Source organism: Amblyomma maculatum, unplaced genomic scaffold (assembly GCF_055883805.1).
Source record: "Amblyomma maculatum isolate TAMU_Amacu unplaced genomic scaffold, ASM5588380v1 scaffold_19, whole genome shotgun sequence".
Taxonomy (NCBI): Eukaryota; Metazoa; Arthropoda; class Arachnida; order Ixodida; family Ixodidae; genus Amblyomma; species Amblyomma maculatum.
Window position 1 is genome coordinate 4,515,579 of NW_028146744.1, and position 15,321 is coordinate 4,530,899.

General features: G+C 46.7%; 1 protein-coding gene across 1 annotated transcript; it reads left to right on the forward strand.

Annotated features, from left to right (window-relative positions):
• Positions 1-119: 119 nt before the first annotated feature.
• LOC146171598 (uncharacterized) lies at positions 120-14,604 on the forward strand. Its single transcript, XM_084586457.1, has 5 exons — positions 120-136; positions 2,233-2,492; positions 5,730-6,020; positions 12,750-13,073; positions 14,561-14,604. The coding sequence occupies exons 1-5, from the start codon at positions 120-122 to the stop codon at positions 14,602-14,604; spliced, it is 936 nt and encodes a 311-aa protein (XP_084442583.1).
• Positions 14,605-15,321: the final 717 nt, after the last annotated feature.

Below are 15,321 nucleotides of genomic sequence, written 5' to 3' on the forward strand. Positions count from 1 at the left end.
TTTTTTCATGTAATGTGACATCCTTTTTTTACTTCTCATGCATACCCATTTTATGTGGAGAGTTTCAGAGAAATTAGTTATTGCTACAAAAGGGCTGCTGCATATGCCAGTAGCCTGTCATGTTGTCTGAGCTACAGTGAGCTCATGATAATGAGAAAACTGAAAAAATTGACCGTTATAACCACTTATGATCAGAAATCACCCGCACACATTCATATTTGCTTTGGATGCAAACAGTAGTTGTTGTAGAATGCAGGTACTGGTACCAAAAAATTGACATTTGACTCCCTATTCAGCTGCTAAATTGGTGCATCGTGCGTTAGGTATGGTAATGAAATCCAATAGCAGCTGTGACTTCATGATCGCGCAGTGCATGAATCAAACTGCTACGCATACATTGGGTTAGATCCCCTATCCAGACAGTGGTGCTCCCGCTTTTCAAAGAATTGTCAAGATTGTTAACTGCGCTAATTTTTACTTGTTCACGAGAGCACCCACTTCGAATACTTGTCTCAGATCTGCTGCTTCGTCACAAGACTTGGGCTTTGCGATTTGCCGGTATTGTGACAATCCACTCAGCTTAAGAATGCTCCATAAATGCACTTATGCCTTATCGCACGGTCGGCCGCTGCCAGCATTGTTGCCAGTTTCTTTTCTTCTCTCTCTCTCTCTCTCTTTCGCTTCAGCATCTGGCACCATCTTCCGACACACTGTATCAACTTGGCATCCAGGATCGGTGCACACGAAGTGGTCATTGCCAATCGCGGATGCCGCAAGCGTCTGCAAAACTTTTGTTAGCTCTCGGCATTGTTCTACTTCCAGAGTTTAGAATTTTTCTGTGGCGCGGCTATAGTAGTACTAAAATGAGACTTTCATTCAGCCAAAAATTACAGGTTGAACACGTTGACAATTTGGGCGACCAGTCGATGCTGTTTTTCTTCTGCACCAAGCAAGTCTAGCCAGGCAGTTGGGCAGTAGCAGAGGCAATGGGATAGATTTGCATAGGTAGTGGGACATTTAAGACAGGACGGGTCAGATCAATAGCAATTAAAGAGGTTATAAGCATAGTGAAAGTGGTCTGCTATTCTGCAATTTCTTTGCCATCGACAATGGCATTCTGTGTTGCTCATACTCATAGAGATCACACTGTAAGTTCATCAACCGGATCAGCATCACTACTGCATTGAACACCTCTGTTCTAAGGTAATGATGATGCACCTGCAGAATTTAGGTTTTGCTTCACTGTTGCCCTATTAACTGTGGGTCTCCAAGCATATTGTTAATATGATGGCGTGTCCACCGCTGTCGCAGCCCCATTGTGGGCACATATTTTTCCCCGCCCCTTTTTTCATATTAGCGAGAGAGAGAAGGGGTCTTTTAGTTGGCACGCAGTAAAATAAAATCAAGCCTACTGTGCACTTCGCCGCTTTTCTATCATAAGTGCAAGAATGTGCATTTTGGTTTCCTTGTGCTCATTGTAGAGAGGCAAGGCTATTTGCTTTGAGGACACAATAGTGAGCTCTAAGGTCATGGGTGTGGCGAAGGCAACTGACACCTTGTCCTCTTACGGGGTTTTGGGTAAACATAGCACACTAGCTTTGAGCACAGGGAGTTCGACATACATCCATCGATGCAGATTGCTAGCAACACGGCCACATCAGCTGTGCGGGCTGGTGTGGGTGACTGGTTGCCCCAACACTAGAGCTTTGTAGTGGTTTCACTCGAAGTCACGTTCTCCGGCCTTGCCTGTATTATCCCAGATGGCGGAAGCAGGCTGCGCGCTGGCCACTAGGATCTTTATCATCACATTTCCCGTTCCAATGCGTCTTTAAATATATGCACTCAGCTCAATCATTTGAACTTGTATTACAATTTAGGCTCAGGTTCAATTCATTTCAGCAGTGAAATTTCATTGCGCTTTGATGCTAAAAGTACTATACGGTGTTCAGTGAGTATGAGGTTGCGAAGACTGAAATAATTCATTACATTCAGGATTTCTTTAAATTAAATTTAATTGCAGTGAGGTTTGAGTGCATTGCCTTTTTCAGTTTCCATCACGAATTCAGGAACAGGAAGTCACTTTTGCTCTTGATTATGATCTCCTAGCTTCCAGCAGGATTCACTCTTCCTACTTTCTTTTAAGTGTCTCGCAGTACTAAGCCTTGCAGAAGCAGTCATTGTGACACGCATACACATTTCCCCCTGGGCGGCACTTGTGTTGGATTTCCCCAGGAAGCTGGTTGGCTCGGGTGCAAGCAGCCTGTCATCTTCGAGCCCCTGTGCCTCTAGTGGTGTGAGCCTGAGTTCAGCAGAATACCTGCCCAGCTGGGACGAGGGTTCTCAGCACATTGGCCAGAGTGACTTCGGAGACAGGCGGAGCACATACAGCTGGCAGACGAAGTCCTCTCGTCGCTCAGCACGTCTGACAGACCTTTCCGACAGGATGAGCGACATGCACATATCCCCCGAGAGTGAACGGTCGTGGACCACTAGTGAGTTGGCTGCTGCTGCTGCTGCTGCTGCTGCTGCTGCTGCTGCTGCTGCTGCTGCTGCTGCTGCTGCTGCTGCTGCTGCTGCTGCTGCTGCTGCTGCTGCTGCTGCTGCTGCTGCTGCTGCTGCTGCTGCTGCTGCTGCTGCTGCTGCTGCTGCTGCTGCTGCTGCTGCTGCTGCTGCTGCTGCTGCTGCTGCTGCTGCTGCTGCTGCTGCTGCTGCTGCTGCTGCTGCTGCTGCTGCTGCTGCTGCTGCTGCTGCTGCTGCTGCTGCTGCTGCTGCTGCTGCTGCTGCTGCTGCTGCTGCTGCTGCTGCTGCTGCTGCTGCTGCTGCTGCTGCTGCTGCTGCTGCTGCTGCTGCTGCTGCTGCTGCTGCTGCTGCTGCTGCTGCTGCTGCTGCTGCTGCTGCTGCTGCTGCTGCTGCTGCTGCTGCTGCTGCTGCTGCTGCTGCTGCTGCTGCTGCTGCTGCTGCTGCTGCTGCTGCTGCTGCTGCTGCTGCTGCTGCTGCTGCTGCTGCTGCTGCTGCTGCTGCTGCTGCTGCTGCTGCTGCTGCTGCTGCTGCTGCTGCTGCTGCTGCTGCTGCTGCTGCTGCTGCTGCTGCTGCTGCTGCTGCTGCTGCTGCTGCTGCTGCTGCTGCTGCTGCTGCTGCTGCTGCTGCTGCTGCTGCTGCTGCTGCTGCTGCTGCTGCTGCTGCTGCTGCTGCTGCTGCTGCTGCTGCTGCTGCTGCTGCTGCTGCTGCTGCTGCTGCTGCTGCTGCTGCTGCTGCTGCTGCTGCTGCTGCTGCTGCTGCTGCTGCTGCTGCTGCTGCTGCTGCTGCTGCTGCTGCTGCTGCTGCTGCTGCTGCTGCTGCTGCTGCTGCTGCTGCTGCTGCTGCTGCTGCTGCTGCTGCTGCTGCTGCTGCTGCTGCTGCTGCTGCTGCTGCTGCTGCTGCTGCTGCTGCTGCTGCTGCTGCTGCTGCTGCTGCTGCTGCTGCTGCTGCTGCTGCTGCTGCTGCTGCTGCTGCTGCTGCTGCTGCTGCTGCTGCTGCTGCTGCTGCTGCTGCTGCTGCTGCTGCTGCTGCTGCTGCTGCTGCTGCTGCTGCTGCTGCTGCTGCTGCTGCTGCTGCTGCTGCTGCTGCTGCTGCTGCTGCTGCTGCTGCTGTTTTTACAAAGGGCATTCGCAGTGTTGTGGCTGGAATAACATTGCACGTTGGTAGAAGTGGCTGCCAGACAGTAATTAGTACAGTTTTTCTTTAGCACAGTGTTTGTTGCACTTCGAACAGCCAAAAACATTGCAGCATTGCAGTGCACACTTTGCCGGCAACGGGTTTAGTGAACGGTGGTTACTGCTTCACAACAATAAATGCAAAACACTGTAGTGCCATCTACTGACACAAGCTCAAAACACTTCACTGGCAATGCAAAGGAATTGTTGCCTTTCATCTTCTCGTTTGCATCATGATCTTGTGTCACGTTTCACTCAGTTGCTAGTCCTCTTAAACTTGCTTTCTGCGAGTGTGATTACTATTTCTAATTAGATGCACTGAAATCATAGTGCATGCTTAACAGCTGCAGATCAGTATTAAATAAAGGTGTTCAAAGTAGTATATCTTATGACAGCACACTTGTAATGCCTCGAATTAAGGAATTCTACCCGTATATTAATAATAGAAAGATGGCTGTAAAAGTGGAACAAAGCAGGGACTTCGCTGAAATGTCGGCACTGCATTTGGTTCTTTGTTTCTGTCCATTTTATTCATGATGAACCATCAGCATTTTTCCTATGTAGCCATTCTTGTGCAATACACCACCAGTTAATTGGTCTCCATGCTGATTAACAACAAAGATGTAAATATGATGATCATGCCATCAAAAATGAAAAGGGAAACTGGCATTGATCTAGCTGTCCTCGAAGACAAAAAGAGTAGAATAAGCAATAGCCAATCTGTAATACTTTATTTAGTTGGTTTGGTCTGCATGTTTCTTTCCAATTAACCCTTTATAGGTGACAGCAAATATTTTTGCAAAATAATAAAAAATCTTTATTTGCGTGTATAAATGATTGTTTTAGGTTTTAGAGGATTTAACATCCCAAAGCGACTTAGGCTACAATGTACGCTTTAGTGGAGGGCTCTGGAAATTTCGATCACTTGATATTCTTCGATGTACACTAATATCGCACAGTATATTGCACCTGCCAACCCTCCCAATTTGCCCATGAGGCTTCCAATTTTTTTTTCTCTCTCTCTGGACTTCCCATTTGTACTACCATCGCCCTGTATCTTCCAAAAGTTGCCTCTGCCAATGCAAGAATAGCTTTTGTGGAACTGGCACGGTTTCAGCTGGCATGGCGGAATCTGCAACTGTATCCTAATAGTCAGCATCACTATTAACGGCCACGCTAGCACCATCAGCATCATAGGTTCAGCAGCTGACCAGAGCCTGACCAGCTGTGGCTGCTTTGGCTTTGCAGCGTTCATTCTGAACAAGGCCACCATTTTATTGCGCTCATGAATTTTTTTGCCCCCTGTGCTCCCCTGCTCTTCTTTGCTGTCTTTTCACGTGTTTAAATACAAGTACTTACCTTCGAAGAATACCATGTTAGCCTGCTCTCTAAGGATAGGTGCACATCATGCCTTGTGCTAGCCTATACAGACAACACGTCTCTATCCAGAGCAGCGCTTCGTTGCGAGATTAGTATATGCGAAGACTGCAGTCAGAAATCGTCAAAACCCCTACGTCTGATTGGTGTTTGGCGCCGTGCCACAGTCCTTTTACTGCAGGATTTGCACAAACCCTTTAAATCCTTGATTTTCAAAAAACAAAAAAAATTCAAAGGCCTTGAACCCCTTTAAATGTGCAACGCAAATAATGTCAGAGGTAGAACTGTGGCATTAGGTGCGATGCATCCGAAATTTAATTCATGCTCCTACACTGAACCCTAAGGAATGGATGACTCAGCGTCGTGCAAGTTTAGGTTGTAAGCTATGTCCGAAAAACATGTAGCACCTTTTATATTTAAATTTAGCAGCATGTAAATAACCGCACAAAAACGGCTTGAGACAATGATGCTTAGTTCACCTCAGTTCTGCTGCTTGAAAATTGCCTAATGCAAGTTTCAAAAGACTATTTTAGTGCGAAGGGGTAAGTGGGGTAAGACAGAAAAACAGGTGTGTCTGAAGCCTCGATCGGCAGGTGCTGCCAACTCGGGAAAAAGAAAAGTACATCTATCTGTTTTTCTTCTTGTTTGTTGCTTGTACAGGCACGTGGTCGAAGCCAACAAGCCTGCAGGCAGCATCTGAAGGAGCTGGGCAAGTAGGTGGCACGAGTGAATGTGGCATGCCTGATGGCTCGACGTCGTCATTGCTATGGCCTCCCAAGCTGCGCCTGCATCAGGGCTCATCGTGGATGGCAGGCAGCATGTGGGCCCTGGGTGGCACACGCACTCCATCGGACACACAGGTCCTTTGGGGAGTCAGGCAGAGGTTTGGTCTGCTTACCCCAACGCCTTCAGTAGCTGGCTCAGCCAAGCACAGCTCCAGCAGCTCCAATGGTGAGTTCTGTGTTGAGCACTGCAGGAGGCTAGTGACTGTAAAGTTTATGCAGTTGTCCCAGCTAAGGTGGGTCAATATTTTATAAATACCTAGTTGTCATTTTGTCTTTTTATTCAAGTGAGCATTGTGGGGATTCACAATCTCCTGCCCCCATTTTAACGCCAGCGCGTAATAACGCTGGGAGGAAAGAGCGGGAGACTGGGCAGCGTCACTGCGGGAGACTGGGAGGCGGTGGGGGGGTGGCCTGTCCAGTGTGCCCTCTCTTCCACTAACCTCCTTAACAGCGCGCGTAACTCGCGTTATAATTACGCTCTGCGTTATAAAGGGGGCAGGGGATTGGGAATCCCCACAACATTTCTGTATTTAAAATACCACCTAGTGCTGTTTTTTTTTCTGCCTACTTCGAAAGTAGTCAACATAAACTAACATTTAAATATTGCTTAAACTCTGAGGTGCCAGCGGGGAAGTTTTCAAGCATCGCGAGAATGGCCTGACCGAAATGCTAACGAGGTAGCCTTCGCGTAGCACTTTTTACCGGACAAAAATGAAAGCCTGAGAAGTTTAAAAAATACGACATGACAGCTTGCTTTGTGCATCTGAATGTGCTGTGATTACAGTGCTCTTCTCTGCCACTCAATAAAGTGCCGCCACATTCGCTTCTGCACTGCTCATGGCAGAGCTTTGCTTTGCTGCTGGTTGTGAGGTGTCAGCTGCACTAATACTCTCGTTTCTAAGATACGAGAAAACATTTTATGAGATTGCTTGTTCTTAACAGAAAAATTTCAGGGGAACACTTAGGTCAGGTCACCTTACATGCAGCAAAGCGGAAGCCTTTTGGTCGCGCTGCTACGATACTTTGAACGCTCCTGATTCCTCGACAGAGACTCTGTCTATAGAGGGAGAAGGGCACTCTCTCTCTTTGGTCTCCTGATAGAGGGAGGAAAAGAGACGAAGGGGAAAGAGGGGAGGAGCTTTCTCACTCTTACACATCACCGACTTTATCATCGGCGCACACTTTCTGCCGATGCCACTCTTGAGCTGTTAAAGGCTTTCACCTTAAAACACTTCAGTGACACATCTGGGCAGAAAGATATCTCGCTAAGCATGGGGGCAGTACTTAAATCAGTGGATTTTTGGCAGAGAAATGGCACAAAGGTGTCTGTTTTTCTGTTGTGCACGGATGTTTTGGAGCTTCAGTCAAATCCCGATATAATGAATCCCGCAGGAGCGCAAAAAATTATTCGTTATTTTGAAATATCGTTGTAATGAAAAATTTGCGATTATAAGCGAGTGGTCATAACTAAGTATGAAAATGACATACCTTGGCAGTAGGCACATGTGTAGACAACCTCAAGTGAAAATGTTGCACTAACTCAGAGCTGATTTATTTGAAGAAATCAATTATTTTCTTCTGCCGCGTGCAGCAAACACGACTGCGCACTACATTACACCACTACAGCACATACACCTTCCACTTTCCGGAACACCTCATTTCATGCGTGATTGCATCGAGCGATGAAAGTACAGACTTTGTCCATGTGCAAAAAAAAACAAAAACAAAAAAAAACATCAAAGGTCTCTATGACCCCATCTTCAATGCTCCCTGAACTTTGAAAATCTTGTCTCGGTCTTTCATAATGATCGCGGCAGTCGATGGGGCAATGCTCGCTGTCTGTAGAGGCCGAATCACTTTTTCCCTGCGTCGATTTCTTGCAGTGAAAGCCGCTGCGTTCATATCTTCTTGGCACTTCGCTGGCTAATGTCGCCAATCTCGCACAAACTTTGCAATAAGATAATCTGCGGCAAAAAAAAAACCAACTAAAATACCGCCCTGCACGCGTGAACGACCCGAGCCGCGTATGGCACACAACACAGGAAGAAAAAAACGCAGGCAGCTATGCCTGCTGGGTTCTGCGTAATAAACCATAGCTATGGTGGCTAGAAAGGTTAGGTGACGCGAGCGGGCCGCGAGCGCCGCTCCTACATTTCATGCCTCTCGTAGGTGGCGCTGCTCTCAGCACTTCGATGCGTGCTCGGCTCGCGCTGGGGCACGGCCGGTCTCGAGGGAGAGCGCGCGCTCCCCCCTCGAGACGGGCCGTGGCTGGGGTAAACTTTGGTGCGATTGCAGAGCAGTCATATCAACAAAATGATAAAATTATTGTTACCACTTGAAATATTTTAACCAGGTAAGCAAAATAGGCAAGTCAGGAGTGACGTCGACTGCTAATATGCTCTTTGGCACCGTGAAAGCGGACGATGCGGATGTGCCGGTTGTTTTGCTTGTCGCGCTACTAAATGCTGCATAAATGACGAAGTTTTGGTCTGAAGATGCAGTACATCATTTTCCGATGGGCACAGTGGTCGAAGTTATAAAGCTAAATATTTTGGTTTGGAGTCGTGAGTTTTAAAAAAGCCAAAGCGACTCGGGCTGAGGGGCGTTGCAGTCGAAGATTACAGAGAATGCAGATGACAAGCGATTATTTAACGTGCGGTTACGTCGCACAGTACGCAGGCATCAGGCTAATTTCTATTCTTTGTTGTCTGCGAATTTCCGGTGCGTCTAAAGTGGGAAAGTGCAATTTTTAGCCAGATGATAGCCAGAACGTGCAACATGCGATGTGAAACGGTATTATAAGTACAGAAGGAACAAATTGCAGTTTTATTCACAAAAACCTCTCATGGATAAGCAAAGTTTTGTTTATTGCACTTAAGGGCAAGAATGCTGGAAAGAAAAGTGAAATATCACAATGTTGAGGTTGCTGTTGATGGCCTCAAATATACATGTAATACAGGTAGAATAAACACAATTTACAGACACAACTGCTCACAACCAAATAGCAAATTAAACAACCCACCTCAGTTTCAAGTTTCATTCTCCCTTGCCTTTCTTTTGAAAATGAATTCTGCGTCTTCAGGTGTAGTCTGCTAAGAACATAGAACTTGATCACTTTGTCACAAATTTAATATGTCCGTGACAACCAACCAGCTGCAGTTTGGTCATTTGGAGAATGGATACCAAGTCAATAAGGCTGTCTCTTCGGATTTCACGCGCACTAAAACAGCGAGTAAAGGTGTTTTCATGGGGTGTCACAGGGGCGTTTAGATTGGTTGATGGAAACATAAGACCGCCTATGTCAACTGCACTGGTAATTAACTAGAATAGCAGCTTGGGCATATGTTGGTTATGCATCTTGAGGTAACAGCGCGGAACGTGGACGGGAGCACAAGATTAGAAGACGACACAACGAGCGCTGACTTTCAACTGGTAATTAAGACACGCTCAGTTCCGTTCTTGAGACTGAGGAGTTGTCTTCATCAGTCTTCACATTTGGTGCCAGCGATGCATTTCTGCGCCACATATCCAGCGATATAAAATATCAGCCTTGAATAACTGGCCTGAGTGATGACAGATGTGTGTTCGATGCCACAGTCTTTGAGAACTTCATTTGCCTCACTCAGGTCTCGCACATAAGAAGCTGGTCATGGATGATGCTGTCACTAATCTTTTTTTTTAGCAATTGACTGGCCTTTTGCCTGACATTAATGCTTCATTATTTTTTTTAGTTATTGATTGGTATTTTGCGTGACAACCGTGCTTTCATTATTATGTTTTAGCAATTGACTGGCCTTTTGCCTGACAACAATGCTTTCATTAATTTTTTTAGCAATTGACTGGCCTTTGCCTGACAACGATGCTTTCATTAATTTTTTTTTAACAATTGACTGGCCTTTTGCCTGACAACAATGCTTTCATTAATTTTTTTTAGCAATTCACTGGCCTTTTGCCTGACAACGATGCTCTCATTATTTTTTTTAACAATTGACTGGCCTTTTGCCTGACAACAATGCTTTCATTAAATTTTTTTTAGCAATTCACTGGCCTTTTGCCTGACAACGATGCTCTCATTAATTTTTCTTAACAATTGACTGGCCTTTTGCCTGACAACAATGTTTTCATTATTTTTTTAGCAATTCACTGGCCTTTTGCCTGACAACGATGCTCTCATTAATTTTTTTTAGCAATTGACTGGCCGTTTGCCTGACAACGATGCTCTCACTAATTTTTTTTTAGCAATTGACTGGCCTTTGCCTGAAAACGATGCTTTCATTAATTTTTTTTTGGCAATTGACTGGCCGTTTGCCTGACAACGATGCTCTCACTATTTTTTTTAGCAATTGACTGGCCTTTAGCCTGACAACGATGCTTTCATTAATTTTTTTGTTTAGCAATTGAAGGTAATTTTGCCTGACAACGATTCTTTCATTTTTTTTAGCGGGGGGTTTCAAACGCAAGAGAAACAGAAAAGTATGCACATGTACTACATACTCCCACTAGCACCTCGGCAAGAAAAACTACATAGGCACCAAACAAAACAGGATAACCTGAGCTAGGGCAAAGCCGATTGAAAAATAGCACCACAGCTCAAGCAGCATCTACAGGCAAACAAGAACGAACGAACCGGCGTGCGCCGGAGAGAATGCATCGAAGAGCTGACAGCAGCGCCACAGCGGCGACCAGTGGCGGCGGCATGAACCGAAGGCGCGTTTTCTCCAAGCGGCGGAATGCGCGGTCGCGCCACCTCTCCCTTCTAGCCACCATAACCATAGCTTCATGGTGGCGCTAGAAGCTGGTCCTAGATGTCCTGATGATGATAGCTACAGCCCACGGACCATACACACTGAAACGGCGGTTTCTGTTTCGTTTCACGCAAGGGTTGCAAGCTGCGGCGCTGTTAATTTCAGCCGAATTCGTAATACTGATGTTCCAAAATTATAGAAGAAGAAATAAAATACTTTCGTTATTCTGAAATATACACTATTTTGAAATTCGGCGAGAGATGTGGCCAATACGCGAGCACGTGAAACAGATCGGCCTATCGTTAGGGGTGCGCCACTCATCAGGATTGCGGTATCGGTAGAGTGCCGTGTAGGTGTTGCGAGGCGTAGCGGTGGCGACCATGGGAGAAACGGGACTCGAACTCTGGTGTTCCACGGTGCGGCTACAGGGGACACCCATGTTGGCAACCTCCTGACAGATGACCGTTGAATAACGGATATCGTCGCTAGGTTGCTGTCTGAGGAGGGCGGGTTGGATGCAGCAGGAGCGAGCACTTCCAGTTCGCGACGTACGATGCGGGTCACGTTTTCAGTGTTGGAAGGCTGCCTTAGGGTTGGCAGATCCTTGCACATGGAGCTAGGGGCGGTGTTGGGGAGCCGGTCGAAGCAATGTGCAATGCGTCTTTGTTTGGCCTGCTCGAAACGTCAACAAACTTGCAGAATGGAGTCAACCGTAGAACAGTCCCGACAGATTAGAAGATTGAAGGCTTCATCGGCTATGCCTTTGAGGATGTGCCCCACCTTATCAGGTTCTGTCATGTCTTTATCAACTTTTCGACAGAGAGCCAGAATGTCTTGTATATAGGTGATATAAGGCTCGATAGATGTCTGGGCCCGTGTGGCAAGGTCCCTCTTGGCGGCAAGTTGACGGCCAACCGGTTTTCCGGACAGGTCATGGAGTTTTTGTTTGCAAACATCCCAGGAGGGAATATCTGCTTGGTGCATTTCGAACCCCACGTGTGCTGTGCCAGTGAGATAGAAGACGACATTGGCCAGCATCGACGTGGCGTCCCACCTGTTGTGCTGGCTAACACGCTCATAAAGCGAAAGCCAGTGCTCGACATCAACCTCATCTGTACCGCAGAATGAGCCAGGGTCACGGGGGTGGGCTACGACAATGGTTGGAGTTGCGGAGGTAGATGGAGCCACGTCGGTTGTCACCGTGACGGTTTCGAGGTGACGGCCACTGCGGAGATCCAGCGTCAGATTGTGTCGAACCCGCAACCACCACCGATATGTGCTCACAGACAAAGATGACGACCGAGGAACGCGGGCACAACAAAGCGTTGAGAAAGAAGACGACGCTGACAGAGTGGATGCTGCATGGCTACTGAAGTCTTGGCGTCGAGTTCAGCCCATTGCAGCGCCAGTTACATTAAGGATATCCCAGTAACAATATGATGCTAAAGCACGGCAGGGGGAGAAAAAATGTCCGTTTGTGTGCTCAGTTTTCCTTCTGAGGTTTCTGTACCATCCTGGGCAAAAGTTTATGAAGTGTGGGTTTGCTAAAAAGCAAGCGCTTATTTTTGCATTTCCTTCTCCCCAGTCTTGTGGTGTTCATTCCAGCACATATAGCTCCGTTCATGCTTCTAGGTTTTTCAGTTAAGTGGTTGGAACTACTACTTACACACAAAATATATAGCCAATTCAGTGTGGTTAAACCAGATGCTTTGGTGCACTACCACTTCTGTTTTCACTTCAGTTTCTGTTCGCATATGCTCATTAGCATGCAGCTGTAATGTGCCACATTTATGTGAAAGGCCACTGAAATAGATTTGAAGCCCTGCTTTAACCAAGCTGTATGAACATGCCTGCATGGCCTTGGAGTAGCATGTCTGGCCCCTCATCTCAAAACTGCTGCCCAAGTTGGTAGCTTCTGCCAGTTTGGCCTACATTACGTGATCTCATGGCATAACACAAGGCACCAACCAATCACTACCTGGCCATATCACCTGCCAGCTACCACCTGCCAGAGACATGCCGTATGACCAACATTGGTAAACATTGGTGAAATATGGAAATGAGGGGTCTTAGTGTAAAATGTTTTCTGCAAACTTGCATCCCTTAAAATCCTCATTGCCATTTTCTTTATTCTGTTTACTTGAACACAGCTGGCCAGAAGCGACAAACAGACTGGGTGTTCTTCAAGCAGAGGGATGCCTTCTCCTCCTCACCTGATGGCCGCTTCATTTCCTACATGCGGATGCCAGCTTCTGTAGCTAGTCCATCGAGTGACTACAACAGGCCATTTAATGGCCAACAGTCCACAGCGAGTGCACCCAGGATGAATGGTACGTCAACACTTAGGCAGCGCACCAGCAGAGGAGCCATGTCTAGTCCTGATCGCAACGTTCAAAATGGTGGCTACGCAAGGTCTTCTGTCAGCCAAACATCGCTGGCAACGAGGAAGCCTGTAGACACCAGGCCAGGAGCAGGTAGGTGGTCCCAAGGAAGCATCTTGCTTGGATTTCTTCCTTCTTCATCCAAACTGTTTTACAGTGAGTGAGATGCATGTGGGGGGGGGAGGGTGTTAGCATTGTCATCGTCTTATGTCATCACTGTGAAATTCCGAACGGAAGGAGCAAGGCATCGGAGTCCTTCAATGCTTTAGAGTCAAAAACTAGCCGTGTCAAACCAGACAGGGGTCTGGTTGGCAGTGCCAGTTTGACCAAGCAGAAAGGACTGTTTTGCCCACGAGTCATTAGTTGTGTGTTGCCTTAGGCTCCGGCCTTTATGCCTCATAAAATTTGTTACCCAATTCTTGACATTTTAGCTCAATGCGCACGATACGCACGTAGCCATGCATATAGGTCAATTACGAATTTGCACATTGGTCAGCTCCCATTATAAGTCAACCCTCAAATTTCGGAAATTCATTTTTTGAAGAAAGGGCGACAATTTGCAGTGTATGGTAATTCGTATACGTCGGATCATGTCGAACACTTTGAAACTATATTGGCATGAAATTACACCTAGAGAGGCATGACTGAGCAGGTCCCGTTTTTCTGGCGCTGTGGCACAGAGCTGCTGAGTGAAGTGGACAGTAGCCTAACACTGACAATTTCACGTTTGCTTCGAAAAGCATGTTTGTGAAAGCAGTTCCTATTCTCGCACTTATGGTCGGCGTAGGCCTCCTTCCGTCAAAAATAGACCTAGCGAATTTGCAGGACTTATAAGTGCGATTTTGACAATTTTGGAGAGCGAAAGGTCAAGTTTTAGCTAATGTAGTTCCAGCAGCGATGACCCGAAATCAAGAAATGCTTAAATTGCAGGGCGCATGTACTGCAAAGTGCCGGTGCAACCCAATTTTTCAAACTGCGCTGAAAGCGGCCGTCAGGTGATGTCAGCGTCCCTTGTGGACAACAAATAAGGCAGATTTAACTAATGGAACAGTTGCCACTACTATTGGTTGCATCAGAGAAAGCAGACACATTTATTAGGTAGTAGTGCTGGTTGCACACTGCATCAGATTCAGAAGATTCAGAGACTGTAGCAAGTGACTTTCTGAGCATCTTTTTTTTGTCAAGTGCCAATGCCATACATAGATTTTCACAGCCATTACATGAACAGATTTATGTAAATTTGGTGTCATTTTGTTCACCAATAACTGGGCTGCATGCTAAAGCATTAAATCTTTCCATGTGATTGGAAAACAAAAGTGGCACAGTGAGTAAAACTTTGAATGCAGCTGGCTACTGCTGGGACTAAGCGTGGCACTGAACATCTCTCTATTTGCCTACTACTTTGTCTCATCGCAAATGACTGTTGTGAGACAGTGAGGAGCCCCACTATGTGTGTTCTTTTCAACGTGCTTTTATGGGCCTGCATTATCTCTGCCACCACGTTAAGGATATGCCATCTTATGAACAGTGTCATGTCGGTGGGCCCTTCTTGATGAAAGCCATGAACATTGCTTTCACAGATGCTGGGTTTATAGAGGAAGCATGGACTTGGAAACTGGTGTGAGAGGTGCCTTTTTTCTTTCTTGCGGAAATGAGTCACTGTCTTCTCATTTTTTTTATTTTCCTTCCTCTCTCTCAAATATTTCCGACCTGATTTCTAAAAAAAAGACACGCTATATACTGTACTGCAGTGTCCCACGTGTTGACACTCAGGCCATAGACTGTAAAGTGCTGTCGCCTTTGAAGGTGCATGCGTTTTTTTAAGCTTGAAATAGTTTTTGAAATAGTTCTGGCTGATGTGCACAGTGCCATCATTGTGTGAAACAAAGGTGTGGGGAGAGCTTACCAAGATACTTTGTTGGGCGAGTTAGTACATATTCAATATTAATTTAAACAGCACGAACGCGAAGACAAAGGACAAAATAAAAGAAAGCCACAGTACAAGCGCTGACTCACAACTATGCCTAAGCCCTTTACTCCAAGGCCCAGATAAAAACAAACATGACGAAAATGAAACAACCCCTGGGTTCACCTGCTGCACAAAAAGTCACTCAAAAAGGACACCTCTTTGCCTGAAAGAGCAAGAGAAGTCTTGCTGACACACTTATTATTCGTTGAAATAAAATATGATTCCACTATCTCTCTCGTCACCTTTTCTTTATGGCGATACAAAGTCCTAACCTGGTCAAACTTAGGACTGCACTTCTTCTCCTTCTTCATTGTTTCACATGAATGGCAATGTGATACCAAAAACGTTTTGTCCTTGCCACTTTCCAAGTTG

Excerpts from the sequence above, each read along its gene's own strand:
- LOC146171598 (XM_084586457.1), top strand. Across the intron at positions 6,021-12,749 it reads CAGCTCCAGCAGCTCCAATG|CTGGCCAGAAGCGACAAACA; the intron begins GTGAGTTCTGTG and ends ACTTGAACACAG. Across the intron at positions 13,074-14,560 it reads AGACACCAGGCCAGGAGCAG|ATGCTGGGTTTATAGAGGAA; the intron begins GTAGGTGGTCCC and ends TTGCTTTCACAG.